The sequence below is a fragment of the Micromys minutus genome (genome assembly GCF_963924665.1).
Source record: "Micromys minutus genome assembly, chromosome: 6".
NCBI classification, from domain to species: Eukaryota; Metazoa; Chordata; class Mammalia; order Rodentia; family Muridae; genus Micromys; species Micromys minutus.
Window position 1 is genome coordinate 24,843,559 of NC_137975.1, and position 15,222 is coordinate 24,858,780.

The window sequence follows — 15,222 nt, forward strand, 5'->3', positions numbered from 1 at the left end:
ACTCATGATTCTAAACATGAAAAGTGCTCTTTTACACATAGATGAAACATGTCACAGAACCTTTATTAAATCCTCTAGGCTGATGGATACATTGTGTGACAATGGACCTGGATAAATTTTATAACAAATGTAGAAAATGGAAAAAAAAAGGAAAGGCAATGGGGAGATTCATCTACTGATAAATGTCTAATGCTTCACGCTTTACTCTTTATCTCCCTTCTACCTGACCCTGACCCTGGAATGGTTTTTAAAAGTGGGCTAAAAAGCACCAAACTTCTTACTCAATAATAAAGTTCTTGTTAAATATCAAAAGCAAGACAAAGATATCTATAATCTAACAATATAATATAATATATAATATAACAGTATTACTGATAGATGTGGCACTTTGAAGGAGAAAAAAGGTCTATAATTTTGTTTTTTGCTTAGGAAAGGTGAAAGGTTCTACCATACTAAATGCAAATTTAGTACATTAACATTTGAATAATGTATACCACTTTAAAAAATTCAATGTGCTGGTTTAAAAAAAAAAAAAAAAAGTTCCCAGATGCTATTTAGATTCTTAAACATTCAAAATGACTCAGTGCTCCCAGAATACCTGACAAGCATCACTGCATCAGTTCCTACCTGCTGCAAGTCTTATAAGCTGAATAAGCTGTGGCTTTTTTTTAACCCACACATTTTACTTTATTACTCCCAAGTCAATGAATTTGTGGATGACCACATATATATGCACTTCAAAAGGAAGTGTGGAAAAACAGGAAATTAGCAAGATTAACAAGGCAGTCCTTATAATATGAAAATTGTTCCTTCAGTAGCACTTCCTTTCTTGGCCCTGACTTCAGAACCGTGCTATGACAGCCTCTATTCAACTCTTCTTAAAACTGGAAACTTCCTGATGGCTTACCTCTTTCATGGTGAATACTTCCCCCTGAGCACCAGCTGCCTGCAAAATCTTCAGAAGCTGAAGTTTTGGTCGTACCTGGTGTAAACATAAAACATTAAGACAGAATTTTCATGTACCTGAAAGACCTGGACTTACGGTGTAGTAAAGGTCAACTCTGGATCCTCCTGCACAAACCCAGCATAAAGCCACTATTTACATTCAACTAGATTGTTTTGGCAGCTCTACGGTATTCCTGAGCCCTGTACATCCAAAGCAACTGAGTACTCTGGAGTTCAGCTAACCCCTACTACTGCTATAGACGGTTATACTAGAATATGACCACGCCCATAAGTTTACATTATTTTTAGGGCTACAGTACTGAAGGGTTAAGACACAAACTTTATGCCCTGCAAAACCTAACATCTGTTTTCTGGCCCTATACAGAAAGTCTGTTGACTCCTACCCTAAACTTCAAGTCATTCATAATTTGTGTTAGTAAAAGTAATGCTTGCCTAGTCATCAGGGAAATGCAAATCAAAACAACCCTGAGATTCCACCTCACACCAGTAAGAATGGCTAAAATCAAAAACTTAGATGACAGCACATGCTGGTGAGGATGTGGAGAAAGAGGAACACTCCTCCACTGTTGGTGGGGTTGTAAGGTGGTACCACACTGGAAATCAGTCTAGAAGTTCCTCAGAAAATTGAACATAGTCCTACCTGAAGACCCAGTTATTCCACTTCTGGGCATATACCACAAAGATGCTCCCACATATAATAACGAAACATGCTCCACCATGTTTATAACAGCCTTATTTATAATAGCCAGAAGCTGGAAAGAACCCAGATGTCCTTCAGTAGATGAATGGATACAGAAATTGTGGTACGTTTACACAATGAAGTACTACTACTCAGCCTTAGAAACAATGACTTTACAAAATTCCTAGGCAAATGGATGCAACTACAGAATATCATCCTGAGGTAACCCAGTCACAAAAGAACAGACATACAGTCATTGATAATTGGATACTAGCCCCAGAAAACAACTCATAGATCATATGAAGCTCAAAAAAAAAAGAAAAACCAAAAAAGTGGAAACCTCAGTCCTTCTTAGAAAAATAAAAAGCAACAAGTGTATAGCACCCACTCAGAGTGGGGTAAATCTAGACCTTAAATCATTACTAACCCAAGAACTAAGAAGATAGCCTTGTGGCAATTTTTGGTATTTAAAAATCATTATGTTCAGTCTATTCACACCAAGAAAACTTTGACTATTTCCATGTTATGTTTTGTTTTACATGTATTTTATGCCTATGGTAACTAGTAAGATTTCAATGCATATTATCAAACCTTTAAAAAAATCAAGTACTGACAGAAATATATTCATATAGTTTTATTCCAAAATGCTCTTAAAAATCTGTACATGTATCTCTCTTTTTTTAAATAAAGTTGTAAAGAAAAAAAAGTAATGCTACTTGAAAACTGGGTATCATTTGGAAAAGCCAAGTTCATCTAGAACTTGCTATGTAGACCGGGCTGACTTCAAAAAAAAAAAAAGTATCCTACTTGAAGAACCAGTATGCATATATTTTTTCTTCCTTTGAACAAGCTACCTGGAATATTAAAGAAAGTGGGACAGCTGGGAGGTGGGGAGATGGCTCAGTTAATAAGGTGTTTGCTGTAAAGTGTGAAGACCTGAGTTCATTCAGATTTACAGCAGGCACAGAGAAAGCCACATGTGATAGCAGAAATCTACAGACCCAGCACTGGAAAGGCTGTGGCAAAAGGACCCTCCTGGAACTCACTGGCCAGTCTAGCTCAATCAGTGAGCTTTAAATAATATATAATTATAATATGTAATTTGTAATTTATAAAATAATAATTATAATACATAATATAAAAATAAATAGCAATGTACAATGTATAAATTTAATAACAGACCCTGTGTCTCAAAAGTAAGGTAAAGCACAACTGAGGAAGACAAGCAATTTTAATTTCTGGTCCTCACAGACACATGAACAATTATATCACTCATACACATGCAGGAGGGGGGTGTCAAGTAGCGGAGTATAGTTAATCCATATATTTTATATATATATTAGAATCTCGGCTGCCAAGGTTGTCCTTAAATTCACTCTGTAGCCCAAGCAAGCTTTGAACTTTTGATTCTCCTGCTTGAACCAACCAAGTAGTTGGGAATATAGGATTTTAAAATCAGATCCCTCAGTAAAGACATCTAAACTACTACCTCCCAGCTCCCCTAATGCTTTGTCGATAAGGATGTTTGTAAAAATAAAAAAAGACCCAGTCTTCTTTAGCAATTCTGTACTTCCTATTAATTTAGATATGTAATTAAACTCTTCAGGTGGATAAGAAACTAAGATTCCATTTCAGTCTATCTGTCCTGGCCAGAAGGGAAAGTAGCCATCTCAGCCATGAGCTAGCAGTGGGTAGAAGAAATGAACAGAGATGCTATGACCATAGAATGACAGCACAGGGACTCCACTCCTCAGAACACATCCTGGGCACATGCCTAATTCCAACAGCAACTAAGCTGCCTCTAGATGAGAAAGCTCTACAGCAACTGCCTACATTTCTGAGTAATAAAGATTCTTCTATATAGGGAAACTTATTGTTACAAAAAAAAAATTGGGTGGCTGGGGATATAGCTCTGTGGTAGAGCACCTGCCTAGCATGCATGAGGTCTAAATTCAATCCCAAGCATAGATAGGCAAAAAGACAGAAACAAAGTTAAGGAATGGGACCAGTTTAAATTAACCCTATCTCTGACAGAAAGCAGGATGTCTTGGATACAAATTTGCATGGACAGAATAAACACTAGGAAAAGTGATGTCATCTTCTAGAGGAACCAGTCTGAGATCTTGGCAGCGTCATAACTTTGTAACACATCATATGTATATTATAAACTGGAAAGCTACTCTTAAAATAGCTTTGAAACCCTCCTCATTCTGTTACACAGGAAGCAGGCACTGGGATATGCCTCCCTTTCCCTGTCTCACTATCAACAAGATAGATGAGCTTTTCTAACCCCACAGTTTACCTCATGCTGTACTAATTTCTATACCAATCACTCTATCATTCCCAGACACTCAGGAGGCCCAGACTGTGAGCTACTATTCTCCGATAAACTGGCCCCTATAGCATGCCCAGCATATACAATTTTGTTATTTATTTATTTTTGTTTTAGTTAAGACAGAGTCTCTATTATGTAGCTCAGGCTGGCCTCAAACTCACAGAACTTTACCTGCCTCTGCATGCTAAGTGCTAGAATTATAAAGACTTGCATATACCAAGTCCATATTGCACAGTTTTGTCATTATATTGTATATTATCAAGTTTGTATCGTTTCCTTTTAGAGCTTCCTCAACGTTAAGAACTCCTTCATTCTAAAGCTTCAGAAATACTTCTTATATTTTCTTACAATGCCTTGCCTTTTTACATTTAAATCCTTATTCTACATGAATTTGTGATTTCCAGAGACGTGATTATCACAAAATTATGTTATAAAATTAATTTATAATGCATCTTTTCCTCATCAATTCCAAATCCTACTTTCAACATATTTATTAAGGAATAAACATTAAGAAATGTTTCTGAAACACAGAAATAATTGTTTAAAAACTCTATTAAAGGAAAAATTCTGGAGCTGGAGAGATAGCTCAATGGTTATAGCACTTGTTGCTCTTCCATAGGACCTGGGTTTGAATTCCAGCAACCACGCAATGACTCACTATCATCTGTAATTCCAATCCCAGGGTATCCAATGCCCTCTTCTGGCTTCCAAGGGTACCACATGCATGTAATTCACAGACAATGCATGCAGACAAAACATACAGACATGCATACACATATAATAAAAATAAATCTTAAAAAATAAAAATAGTTGTCCTTGTTAGTATAGTGGTGAGTATCCCAGTCTGTCACGCGGGAGACCAGGGTTCGATTCCCCGACGGGGAGACATGCTGTCCTGGGCTGGAGAGATGGCTCAGCGGTTAAGAGCACTGACTGCTCTTCCAGAGATCCTGAGTTCAATTCCCAGCAACCACATGGTGGCTCACAACCATCTGTAATGGGATCTGATGCCCTCTTCTGGTGTGTCTGAAAACAGCTACAGTGTACTCACATTAAATAAATAAATATTTTTAAAAAATAAAATAAAAATAAAAATAATTTTTAAAAAAAGTCTGTCTCACCAAATCTGAGAGGAGACTGTCAAGTCTGCATCCACAAATGCCTAAGGATAAGCTATGGAATTGTAAGAATATATTTACTATATTCACCATTTAAGACAGTCTTTTTAAAAAAAAAACAAATGGGAGGGATGAGATTGTGGGAAAGGGATAACATCTGAAATGTAAATGCAGAGAATTTCCAAAAAAATAAAATAAAAATTTCGGGGGGATAGGGGGAGAAAGAAAACAAACTAGCCTGACCTGGTGGCACATGCCTAGAATCCCAGCACCTGGAAGCCAGGCAAGAGGATCAAGCAAGTTCACATCTGCCTGGTCTACAAAGGAAGTTCCAGGTCAGCTAGGATTAACAGACTGTCTGTGTCTCTTTCTCATAGTTCCACAGTAAACTGCACACACAAAAAGAAAAAAAAAAAAAAAAATCAACTAACTACAACCAGATGAGAACAAAAAAAGAACTTAGATAACCTGGCCCCAAATTCTCTACTGCCTACATCCAACCTAAAACGTGCCTAGTCTAACAAAATGTAAGAATTAACAAGCAGAGGGGACAGGAGAGGCGGCTCAGCAGTTAAGAGCATGGGCCGTTCTTCCAAAGGACTGGGGCTCAATTCCTAGCTCACATTCAGTTCCATGGAATCTGACACCCTCACACACAGGATCCAAGCAGGCAGAACACCAATGTGCATAAAATAAATAATAAAAATAAAAATAAAAGAACTAGCAGGCAGAGGGGCATAAGCAGTGAAAACCGAGATCAACCTTGACCATTTCAAGCTGTCTGTAACTTTCAGATGGGTAACAAGATCTATATCACCACTTCAGCTTTAAACAAACCCTAATCAGTGAACTCAGCTATATACAATTCAGTTTAAAATATTTAAAGAAAAGGAAATGTCTGGTAGTGATTACCTGACTGATCTGTTCCGAAGATATTCGGCAAGCACTGTCAGATGCTGAACAATGGGCAGAGGTGGAATGTGATGTCATTTTGGCAGTGAAGACTCCGAAGTTAGTGAGCAACTACAAGGGGAAAACATATATAAAATTGTAAAGTGGAACATTCTGTCATTAGCATTTACTAAGAAATAAGCTGGGGGCTAGAGAGATGGTTCATCAGTTAAGAGTACTGGCTATTCTTCTAGAGAACCTAAATTCAATTCCCAGCACCCACACTGCAGCTCATAATTCTCTGTAATCCCAGGTTCTAGGGATCTGACACCCTCACACATACAGGCAAAACACCAATGCACATAAAATAAAACAAGGACTAAGCTGGGCATAGTGACACACACCTTGAATACCAACACCCAGGAGGCAGAGGCAAATGGATCTTTATGAGTTCAAGAACAGCCTGTTCTACACAGCAAATTCAAGGATACTCAGGGCCTATATAGAGAGCCTGTCTCCTAAACAGAACAAAAAAAGAAAGACAAAACTGCCAGCAACATTTTTTAAAAATCTGATACACATGCATATACACATACGCATATGCATACACACACACACACACCTGCATAAACAGAAAATACACTGAACTGAAATTCTCAATAACCAAATCCAGCACAAAAGCTAGAGACTAAACCACCCATGTCTCCCTCAGGTGAGTCCTGAAAGAGAGACAGGTTTGGACATGTTCCACCTTCAATGCTGATGCTAATGAGTACATTGTTCCTAGGAGCAAGTCAAATTTAAATCACCGCTTTCTACTGGCTGTCAGGTAGACAGGACACTAGAGTGTAGTGATTAAGATAAGAGCTAGTAGACACACACAGCTGGAAAATCCAGGAATTTCCAATACCACAGTCCAACATGCCTGGACAAGAAACCACAGGAAAGTGAGTGTCAAGAGTTTGCCAGGTAATCGTGGTAGGACACACTAGCAATCTCAGCACCTAGGAGGAGGCTTGTTTGAGTTCAAGGCCAGCCTAAAGTTCACAGTAAGCCCCTCTCAAAATTAAAAAAAAAAAAAAGTCCTTAAAAATAATTTCTAATATCACATACAAGAACTTTTTAATGTATCAAAATGAGCAAAGAGTGACCACTGCTACTGCATAGGACCAGAGTTTGATTCCCAGGACCCATGAAGGCTGGGATGGTCACAATGGCCTCTAATTCAGCTCCGAGGATCTTATCATCCCAAATACAGTTTTGTTCACTTCTTCAAAGTAGAGTCCTAATAAATATATAATTGGCTAGCTTGCTTTAACAAAAATGAAAAAGAACATTGTATGTAATTGGAAGATAACAGCTTCACTGCAATCACTTAATTCTTCTCATACTGGGAGGGATGAAAAAGGCTGATTCCATGACAGGCTTCAAATTGAAAGTTAAGGAGACTAAGCCTAAATCTGTTTCTAAGAACTGGACAGGTCCAGACAAGCCCAGACAAGTCAGTTACTGAAAAAAAGCTTCAGGCAGCTAGTCAGAAACTGCCCCAACTTACAGCTTCTGAGGCAAGGACAATGGGTCAGCAATAGTTTCCAGCCCCACACTCCAGTAATGCTACTAGAATTTCTGTAGAGATGGACCTAACAGCTTAAGAAAGTGGTCACCTACCCAAGAATTCCCCTAACGTACTTTAAGTTGGGCCTGCGATAGACATTGGGGTCTATCTTGGTAATGGGAAGACCCCAGCATGCTGGACTTCTTTAGAATAAAACACTTTGCATTTACAAACTATTTGAGTCCAAAGTATCATTCTTCAGTGAATCATGGACTCTTACAAAATCTCTAGTTAACTTTTAAGATTTGTTTTATATATGAGTACAATATACATGTCATTGGACACACGAGAAGAGAGCATTGGATCCCTCAGATGGTTGTGAACCACCATGTATTTGCTAAGAACTGAACTCAGAACCTCTGGAAGAACAGTCTTAACCACTGAGCCATCTCTCCAGCCCACCTTTTAATTTTTATTACATTTATTTTATGTATGGAGCTGAGGAGAAATATCTGTGCCATAGTGTGCATATGGGAGTCATAGTACAACTTAGTGGAGTGGTTCGCCTCTTCCACCATATTGGTCCTAGGACTGAATTCAGATCAGGCACTGTACTCACAGAGCCTAGATTTTGCTCAATTTTTCTCCTCCTTTTCTTCTTTTTAACACAGGGTTTTCCACCTGACTCTGACTCCCACGTGCTGGAATTTAAGGCATATGCCACCCCTGATAGCCTTGTTGGAGAGAGGTATCAGTGGGAGTGGGCTTTAAGGTTTCCTAAGCCAGGGTCAAGGCCAAGGCCAGACCTAAGGGGCAGGCTCTGAAGCTCTCTGAAGTTACTTCTCCTGCTCCCCTCCAATCCCCAAGTAAATGTCCTTTATAAGAGCTGCATTTCTTCAGAAGACTAAGTGTCCACTCTCCTGGAGTTGCAGGCAATTGTGAGGTATCCCACATGGCTGCAGACTTAAATTCTGGTCCTCTCAAAGGTTAAAAGCAGTAAGCACTCTAAACCTCTCAGCCATATCTCCAGTTCTTGATCTGCTTTCAATATAATTTTATTCAAAAACAAAACAAGAATTTCTAAATGTTTTCTTTTCTTGTTCACTTGTTTTTTATTTGTTTCTGTCTTCAGGCAGAGGGATAGGGATCCTAACTCTGAAGCTTATATCTCTGAACTGACTACAAAGTCAGCTTGACCACCAGGAACTTAAGATTCTCCTGCCTCCACTTCCTATGGGTTAAAATTTCAGGAATGTATCACCTCTCCTGGCTTTGGGATTTTTTTTATAGAACCTCATAATGCTAAAAATTTATATGGAAGAGTTAAGAGGCTAAGAATAGCAATTCACTTCCAAAAGAACAAGAAGGAAAGGACTTAGCCATCTAGATAGCCAGACTTCTAAAAAGCCCATTTGAGAAGCTGGAGAGATGGTTCAAAAATTAAGAGCACTTGCTGCTCTTGCAAAGGACCTAAGCTCAGTTGCCAGCACCCACACAGTAGCTAACCATCTGTAACTCCAGTTCCAGAGGACCTGATGTCCTCTTCTGGCCTCTGTGAGCACTGCTTATACACAGTACACACTGCTTATACTCACATACACACAGTACATGCAGGCAAAACTCCCATACACACACAAGAAAAACAAATCTTTTTTAAAAGTCTACTTGTGATAGCAAGAAAATATTAAATAAAATATATAGAATAAAATAAAAAACTAGAAACAAAAAATTGAAAATTCAGTGTTTGACAGGTGGTTTTGAGTTATGAAAAGAATGTATGTTCAATAAAATAAGCTAGAAAAAAATAAGTTATGTGAAATAAAATTGTTTCCTGAGCCAGGTGGTAGTGCCACACACCTTTAATCAGGAGACAGAGGTAAACAGATCCCTGTTAAGTTTGAGGACAGCCTGGGCTACACAGAGAAACTCCCATCTGTTGGTAAGTTCCCTGAAGAAGAAAGGGGCGAGAAACCCTTGCACAAGGACTGAAGTTCAGACCTCCAGACCATTTGTGTCTAAAAAATCCTTGTAAAATTCATATTCCTTAGGCCAGGCTCTTTTGAAGATTATCTTTCACACTCTTATTGCTTGTAGCAAGAGATACAATGAAATTTCCAACTATGATGCTACTAGATGTGTTTGCTTACCCTAGTGTAGTTTCAGCCTGATTATTCATTTTAAGGATTGTATGCTTTTACTGTATTGGCTTGACATCTGTCTTTTCAGTGGTTATGATATAAGGATCCTTCCATCTTAAGGAATTCTATCTTAAAGTATATTTAATCATATATTGATACGATCATACCAACTTGCTTTTTGTTACTATTCCCAGGCACATCTTTTCTCGACCGTTTACTTCCAATGTTTGCATGTACTAGAAACTTTCAGTATCCCTCTTGCATATATATGACTTTGGTATTTTTTAAAAAACACATCAGAGATGTGCATAAAACCTTACTGCTAGCACTCCAGAAGCAGAGGTAGGAGGAGAAACTGTGAACTCAAGCCTAACTTGATCTACCAGAAGCAGGTCATCAGAACTGTTTATCGAGTCTGTCTCAAAATAAAATTAATTTTAAAATGCAAGAGGTCAGAAAGATGGCTCAGCAGTTTAGAACATTTGCTGTTCTTAGAGCGGTCCTAGGTTTGGTTCCCAGCACCTACATGGCAGCAGCTAACAGCCCTCTGTAAATCCAGTGCCGGGGACCCAACAACCTCTTATGGCCTCTAAGGATACTAGGTACACACAGGGCATACAAGCATTTAGGCAAAATATACTGACATAAATAAATAAACAAACAAACCTACCTTTAAAATTAAAAAAAAAAAAAAAAAAAAAAAAAGCCCAACCAGTCACTGTCTCTACTCAGATCTGGGTGGGTATTACACTTTATTCCCAGGGAAGGTAGGGATTTGGCAAGACCTAAAGAGTAAGAGGTAAGAAACACAGAGGAGACTATCACTGTCACCTCACTGACTGTGAGGGTTTTTTTCTCAAGTCCTCCCAAGCATGGGTTTCTGCAATGACCTTATACATGTTTGAAAGACCAGACTTGTTACCAGAAAGAGCCCCAGGGAAATGTGTCAGCTAATAATTAGTCTTTCAGTCAAACCTGACAATCCCTAGGACCCAGAAGTAGGAAGGAAAGAACTAATTTCCCAGTCACCCTCTTAACCACTACAAGCACATGCAAAACAAAAATATAATAAAGTGTTATAAAAATATGGAAGACTTTTGATCCCAGCACTCGGGTAGTAGAGACAGACAGATCTCTGAGTTCAGGGCCAGCCAGGACTACAGAATGAAACCCTGTCTCATAAAAAAAAATATAGTAAGGACAGCACATGCCTTTAATCTCAGCACTTGGGAGATAAGATAGACTGGTTCTCTTTTAAGTTCAAGGCCAGCCCAGAATCACTAGATTCTGTCCCAAAAATAAAGTCTAGTAAAAATCAAACAAAAACATATTCACATAACATTTTTGTTTCTAAAGAAAAAACAAAAGCTCACTGCAGACCACCCCCAAGAGCACACCTCCTTCAACAAGACCATATTTTTTTTTCTTTAAGACCATATTTCTTAATCCTTCCCAAAATAGTTCCACCAGCTAGGGATCAATAATCCAAACATATGATCCATTATTAAAACCACCTCAGTGTGTATTAATGACTGTGGTATTTACCCTTATACTTGAAGGTTTAAGGTGAACCAGGATATGGGGCTGCTTCAGATTGTCCAGAGAATAACCTAAAAGTACAACCAATGAGAACCCAGCTAAACAAAGTATATCTTAGAGAAAGCTGCTGCTATCTCAAAAGTTTAAGATGCATAGTAATACCTGAAATGATTCCTGTGTGGTTTAAATCTGAGAATATGTAGAGCTCAAGTCAGGAAAGCTGAGACCCCAGCGACTAGAACATTCCAAAGCCTGAAGGCTTAGGGACACCGGTCATCAACTTTACAGTCACACTGTTTTCAAACAGTAGTTGTGTTGTGGTCTTGACCAGCACAGTGAAAAAATACTGTAAGCAATACTTTGAAACCTAGCAGAAATATATGAAGGAGACTAAACTTGGATATGCAGCAACTGACACTTAGTATTATTAAACATTCCATGCCTGTCATTAGGTGGAGCTTCCTAATCCACAAAGACCTTTCTTAAGACTAGAAAGGCATTGTTTTATCCAGGTGTAGCTTAGTAAAGTGGTGTCAAAATCTGGGATGTACAAGAATCGTTGGGAGGTGTGCTAATAAAGTTCATATTCGTGGTCCCGGTGAGGTAGAGGAGCAGGCTTTTTTTGAGGCAGAGGCAGATGACTATTTGTGAGTTCAAAGCCAGACTGGTCTATACAGCAAGCTCCAGGTTAGCCAGGGCTGGCCACAGCGAGATCCTGTTCTGTCTCAAAATAATAATTATTATTATTATTTCATATTTGCTGAGAATATTAAATTTTTATTATTACTTCATATTCTTGGAGGATATTAAATTTTTTAAAAAATATCCGAGGTCCGTCTGAAGACCGAAAACAAGTATCTTTCACACACTAAAGCGGACAGTCTGCAGCCCTAAAACTTATTTAAATCTAGTCTCGTCAATGTCACTCTCCAGGTCTCCCCTTTCTCAGACTCCTTTCCTTCAGAGTGCCTCAATGCCCCCTCAAAGGGGAGGTGCAAATAAACATCAACCCTTTCACTTTCTTTCAGCCGGTGTAACTATAGCCTCCGTTTCATCACACTCCACTTTTCTCAACCGCGGGGTCAAAACGCCACCCTTCCCCCACAGCTTCTTCCGCGCTCCCGCGGCCCACGGCGCCCTCCGTGCCCCAGGCTCCTCCCGCCCGGTTCCCAGCTCTGAGGCCTCCGGGCCTTCCGTCCGCTCACCCCCCCGCCCCGCACCCCGCGGACCAGACCCCACCGCCACACCTTACGGCCGCTCCATGAGTCTCTCTCCCCCCCTCCTAGCTGGGGGAGGGGTGGCAGTTGTATAGATCCTAAGGCCTGCACAGCATTTTAAAACTGCGAGCAACGGCAGCCCGACTTCCGGCCTCTCTAACCCAGCGCTCGCAAGAGCTTCCGGGGAGGCCGGCGAAACCATAGAGGGGACCGTGGAGGACTAGAGAGCTAGAAAGGCTGAATAGTCTACCATAGAGTACATGCTAGTCCGAGAAGAGAACCTCCCGTCATAGACTGTCCGCCAGAGATAGTTTTCTTTTTTATTTTGCTTTTGAGACAGGAGTTCTCTGGGTAGCTCTGGCTATCCTGGAACTCACCATGTAAACCAGGCTGCCTTCTGAGTGCTGAGATGTAAGGCCTGCCACACCAAGCCTTGCATAAAGAGGTTTTGGAAAAGAATAGGGATTTTCTTCATCCTCTGTACGTGCCATTTGTTTTTTGAGACAGGGTCTCTCTGTTTATCCCTGGTTGTCCTCTGCCTTCATTCAGACTGCTAGGATTAAAGATGTGCCTCTACTACTTCCGTTCTTTGACAATTTTCATATCCCATCCCTAGTCCTCTCATTTTCCTACAAGCTAAACCTTCCTGGTACTTTTTTGACTGTTTCTTTTTTGACATGTCAATGAACTACCCTGGTCCTTATTTTCTGGACAAGAATTTGTTTGTGATAATCTGTGGATCCCAGAAACAGATGCAAAGAAAATGCAAGCTTGATATCCCGTGTACACATTGCACGTTCCTACTATGAATTTATTGGTTGGGCAAATTATTTAGTCGGGCGTTTTGGAGGACCCTACGAATTCATTATTTCCAACCTAAACGTTACCCTGTTTGTTTTGTTTTGTTTTGTTTTTTTCTAGACAAGGTCTTACTATCTAGCTCTGGCTGGCCTGAAACCCGATATGTAGAGTAGGCTGGCTTGGAAACTCAGAAATCTGCCGTTTCTGCATCCCAACTGCTGGGCATAAAGGCTTTTGCCACTGCTTCTGACTCCTCCTTATAACCTTTCCCCGTTGGAAGATTCCGAGTTCTTTGAAGGAGATGAAGAGGTGCTTCTCTTTCTACAGTTGCTGGCCATGAGCTTGAAGCCAACACAGTTTTCTCAGAAGAGGGGGAGAGGCACTTTTAGGCAAATCCTAAGTCAAGTACTCCCCCTTCTCTCTTTTTGCACCTACTTTTTGTTTTGGTTGATTTGCTTTGGTTTTCTTCTGTTCTGGAGACAGGGTCACATTTTCCAGTCCAGATGACCTGTAATGTATGGTATAATGTAAGCTAGTCTGGAATTAAAGTCAGTCCTCTGCCTGCCAAATTCCGGGAATACAAGCCTGAGCCACCATGACTGACATAGCAACTTCCAGGCCCACAAGGAGCTAAATCCTGAGATCCACTCTCAAAATAATTAATTTCCCAACAAGAATTTACTTTCTATCTTTTAAAAGTATCTGGCATACTTAGATTCCTTGCTACTGTCTCCTGGGATCTTGGATTTATAATCCCCTTGTGCAATTCTGATATTTCAAAAATGAGCAATCTAGAGCAGTGGTTCTCAGCCTTTCTAAAGCTGTGACCCTTTAAGACAGTTCCTTATACTGTGGTGAGTCCCAACTATAAAATTATTTCATTGCTACCTCATAACTAATTTTGCTACTGTTATGAATCATAATGCAAATAGTTGATATGCAGGATATCTGACATGGGACCCCTGTGAAAGGGTTATTTGACCCCCCTCAAACAGGTCTCAACCCACAAATTGAGAAGCATTGATCTAAAGGCTTCAAAAAAAAGAAGAAAGAAAAAGTAAGACCCGGAAACTGGTCTAGGAGTCTGATTGTCCAGGTAAAGAAAATGTAGTAAGTTCAATTATGCATGAGCTGCTGTCATCCTTGCTGCAGGCCAAAAGGTTAGCCCTTTTCATTTTTTATTTTTCAAAATGTTTATCAGTATAATTTTGTCTTCATCTGAAGCCTCAATAAGGAGGCTGTGGAGGCAATTCAGTGACAATAAGCATTAGCTGCTCTTTCAGAGGACCCAGATTTGATTCCTAGCATTTGCATGGTGGCTCACACCTATCTGTAACTCCAATTCCAAGTAATCCAGCACTCTCTTCTAGTCTCCAAGGGCACACAAGTGATACCCAGACATAAACACAGGCAAAAATGATAGTTATTTCTCTGCTGACGGTGAAATGAGCTAATCCAAACCAGATTAGATTATATTAAAAACAGGCGGGCTGGAGAGATGGCTCAGCTGTTAGGAGCACCGACTGCTCTTCCAGAGGTCCTGAGTTCAATTCCCAGCACCCCAGCACCCACATGGTGGCTCACAACCATCTGTGATGAGATCTGGTACCTCTTCTGGTGTGTATGAAGAAGGCTACAGTGTACTCATATAAATAAAAATTAAAAAAAAAAAAAAAGAGGCTCCTTGAGAAAAGGCTTTCCATCAAGTTTACTGGTGTGTGTGTGTGTGTGTGTGTGTGTGTGTGAGAGAGAGAGAGAGAGAGAGAGAGAGAGAGAGAGAAGACAATTGTCTGGATTGTATAGGGAAGAGCCTCAGGGGGAAGTAGGACAGGGAATGCCAGGTAGAGACTGAGGGAAACCAAGAGAACCTTAACACCAGGTCGCTTTGATATGTAAAATATGTACCTCAGTCTCGTGTCCCAAAACCAAACACAAAACACCTATACATAAATAATTTTGTTTTTTCAAGACCCAATCATCCCT

At 39.8% G+C, this 15,222-nt stretch overlaps 1 protein-coding gene across 3 annotated transcripts in view; it reads right to left on the reverse strand.

Moving 5' to 3' along the window:
• MDM4 (MDM4 regulator of p53) overlaps positions 1 to 12,584 on the reverse strand; it is a 38,948-nt gene extending 26,364 nt beyond the window's left edge. For all 3 annotated transcript variants that reach the window (XR_013975067.1, XR_013975068.1, XM_080918570.1), the window contains exons 1-3: positions 12,469 to 12,584; positions 6,011 to 6,121; positions 908 to 982 (exon numbers count right to left, since the gene is read on the reverse strand). Coding sequence is in view for 1 of the 3 variants with exons in the window: in XM_080918570.1 (XP_080774696.1) it covers positions 908 to 982; positions 6,011 to 6,088 (153 nt within the window). In the remaining 2 variants the exon portion in view is untranslated. The remainder of the gene's footprint in view (positions 1 to 907; positions 983 to 6,010; positions 6,122 to 12,468) is intronic.
• Between the last annotated feature and the right edge of the window lie 2,638 nt (positions 12,585 to 15,222).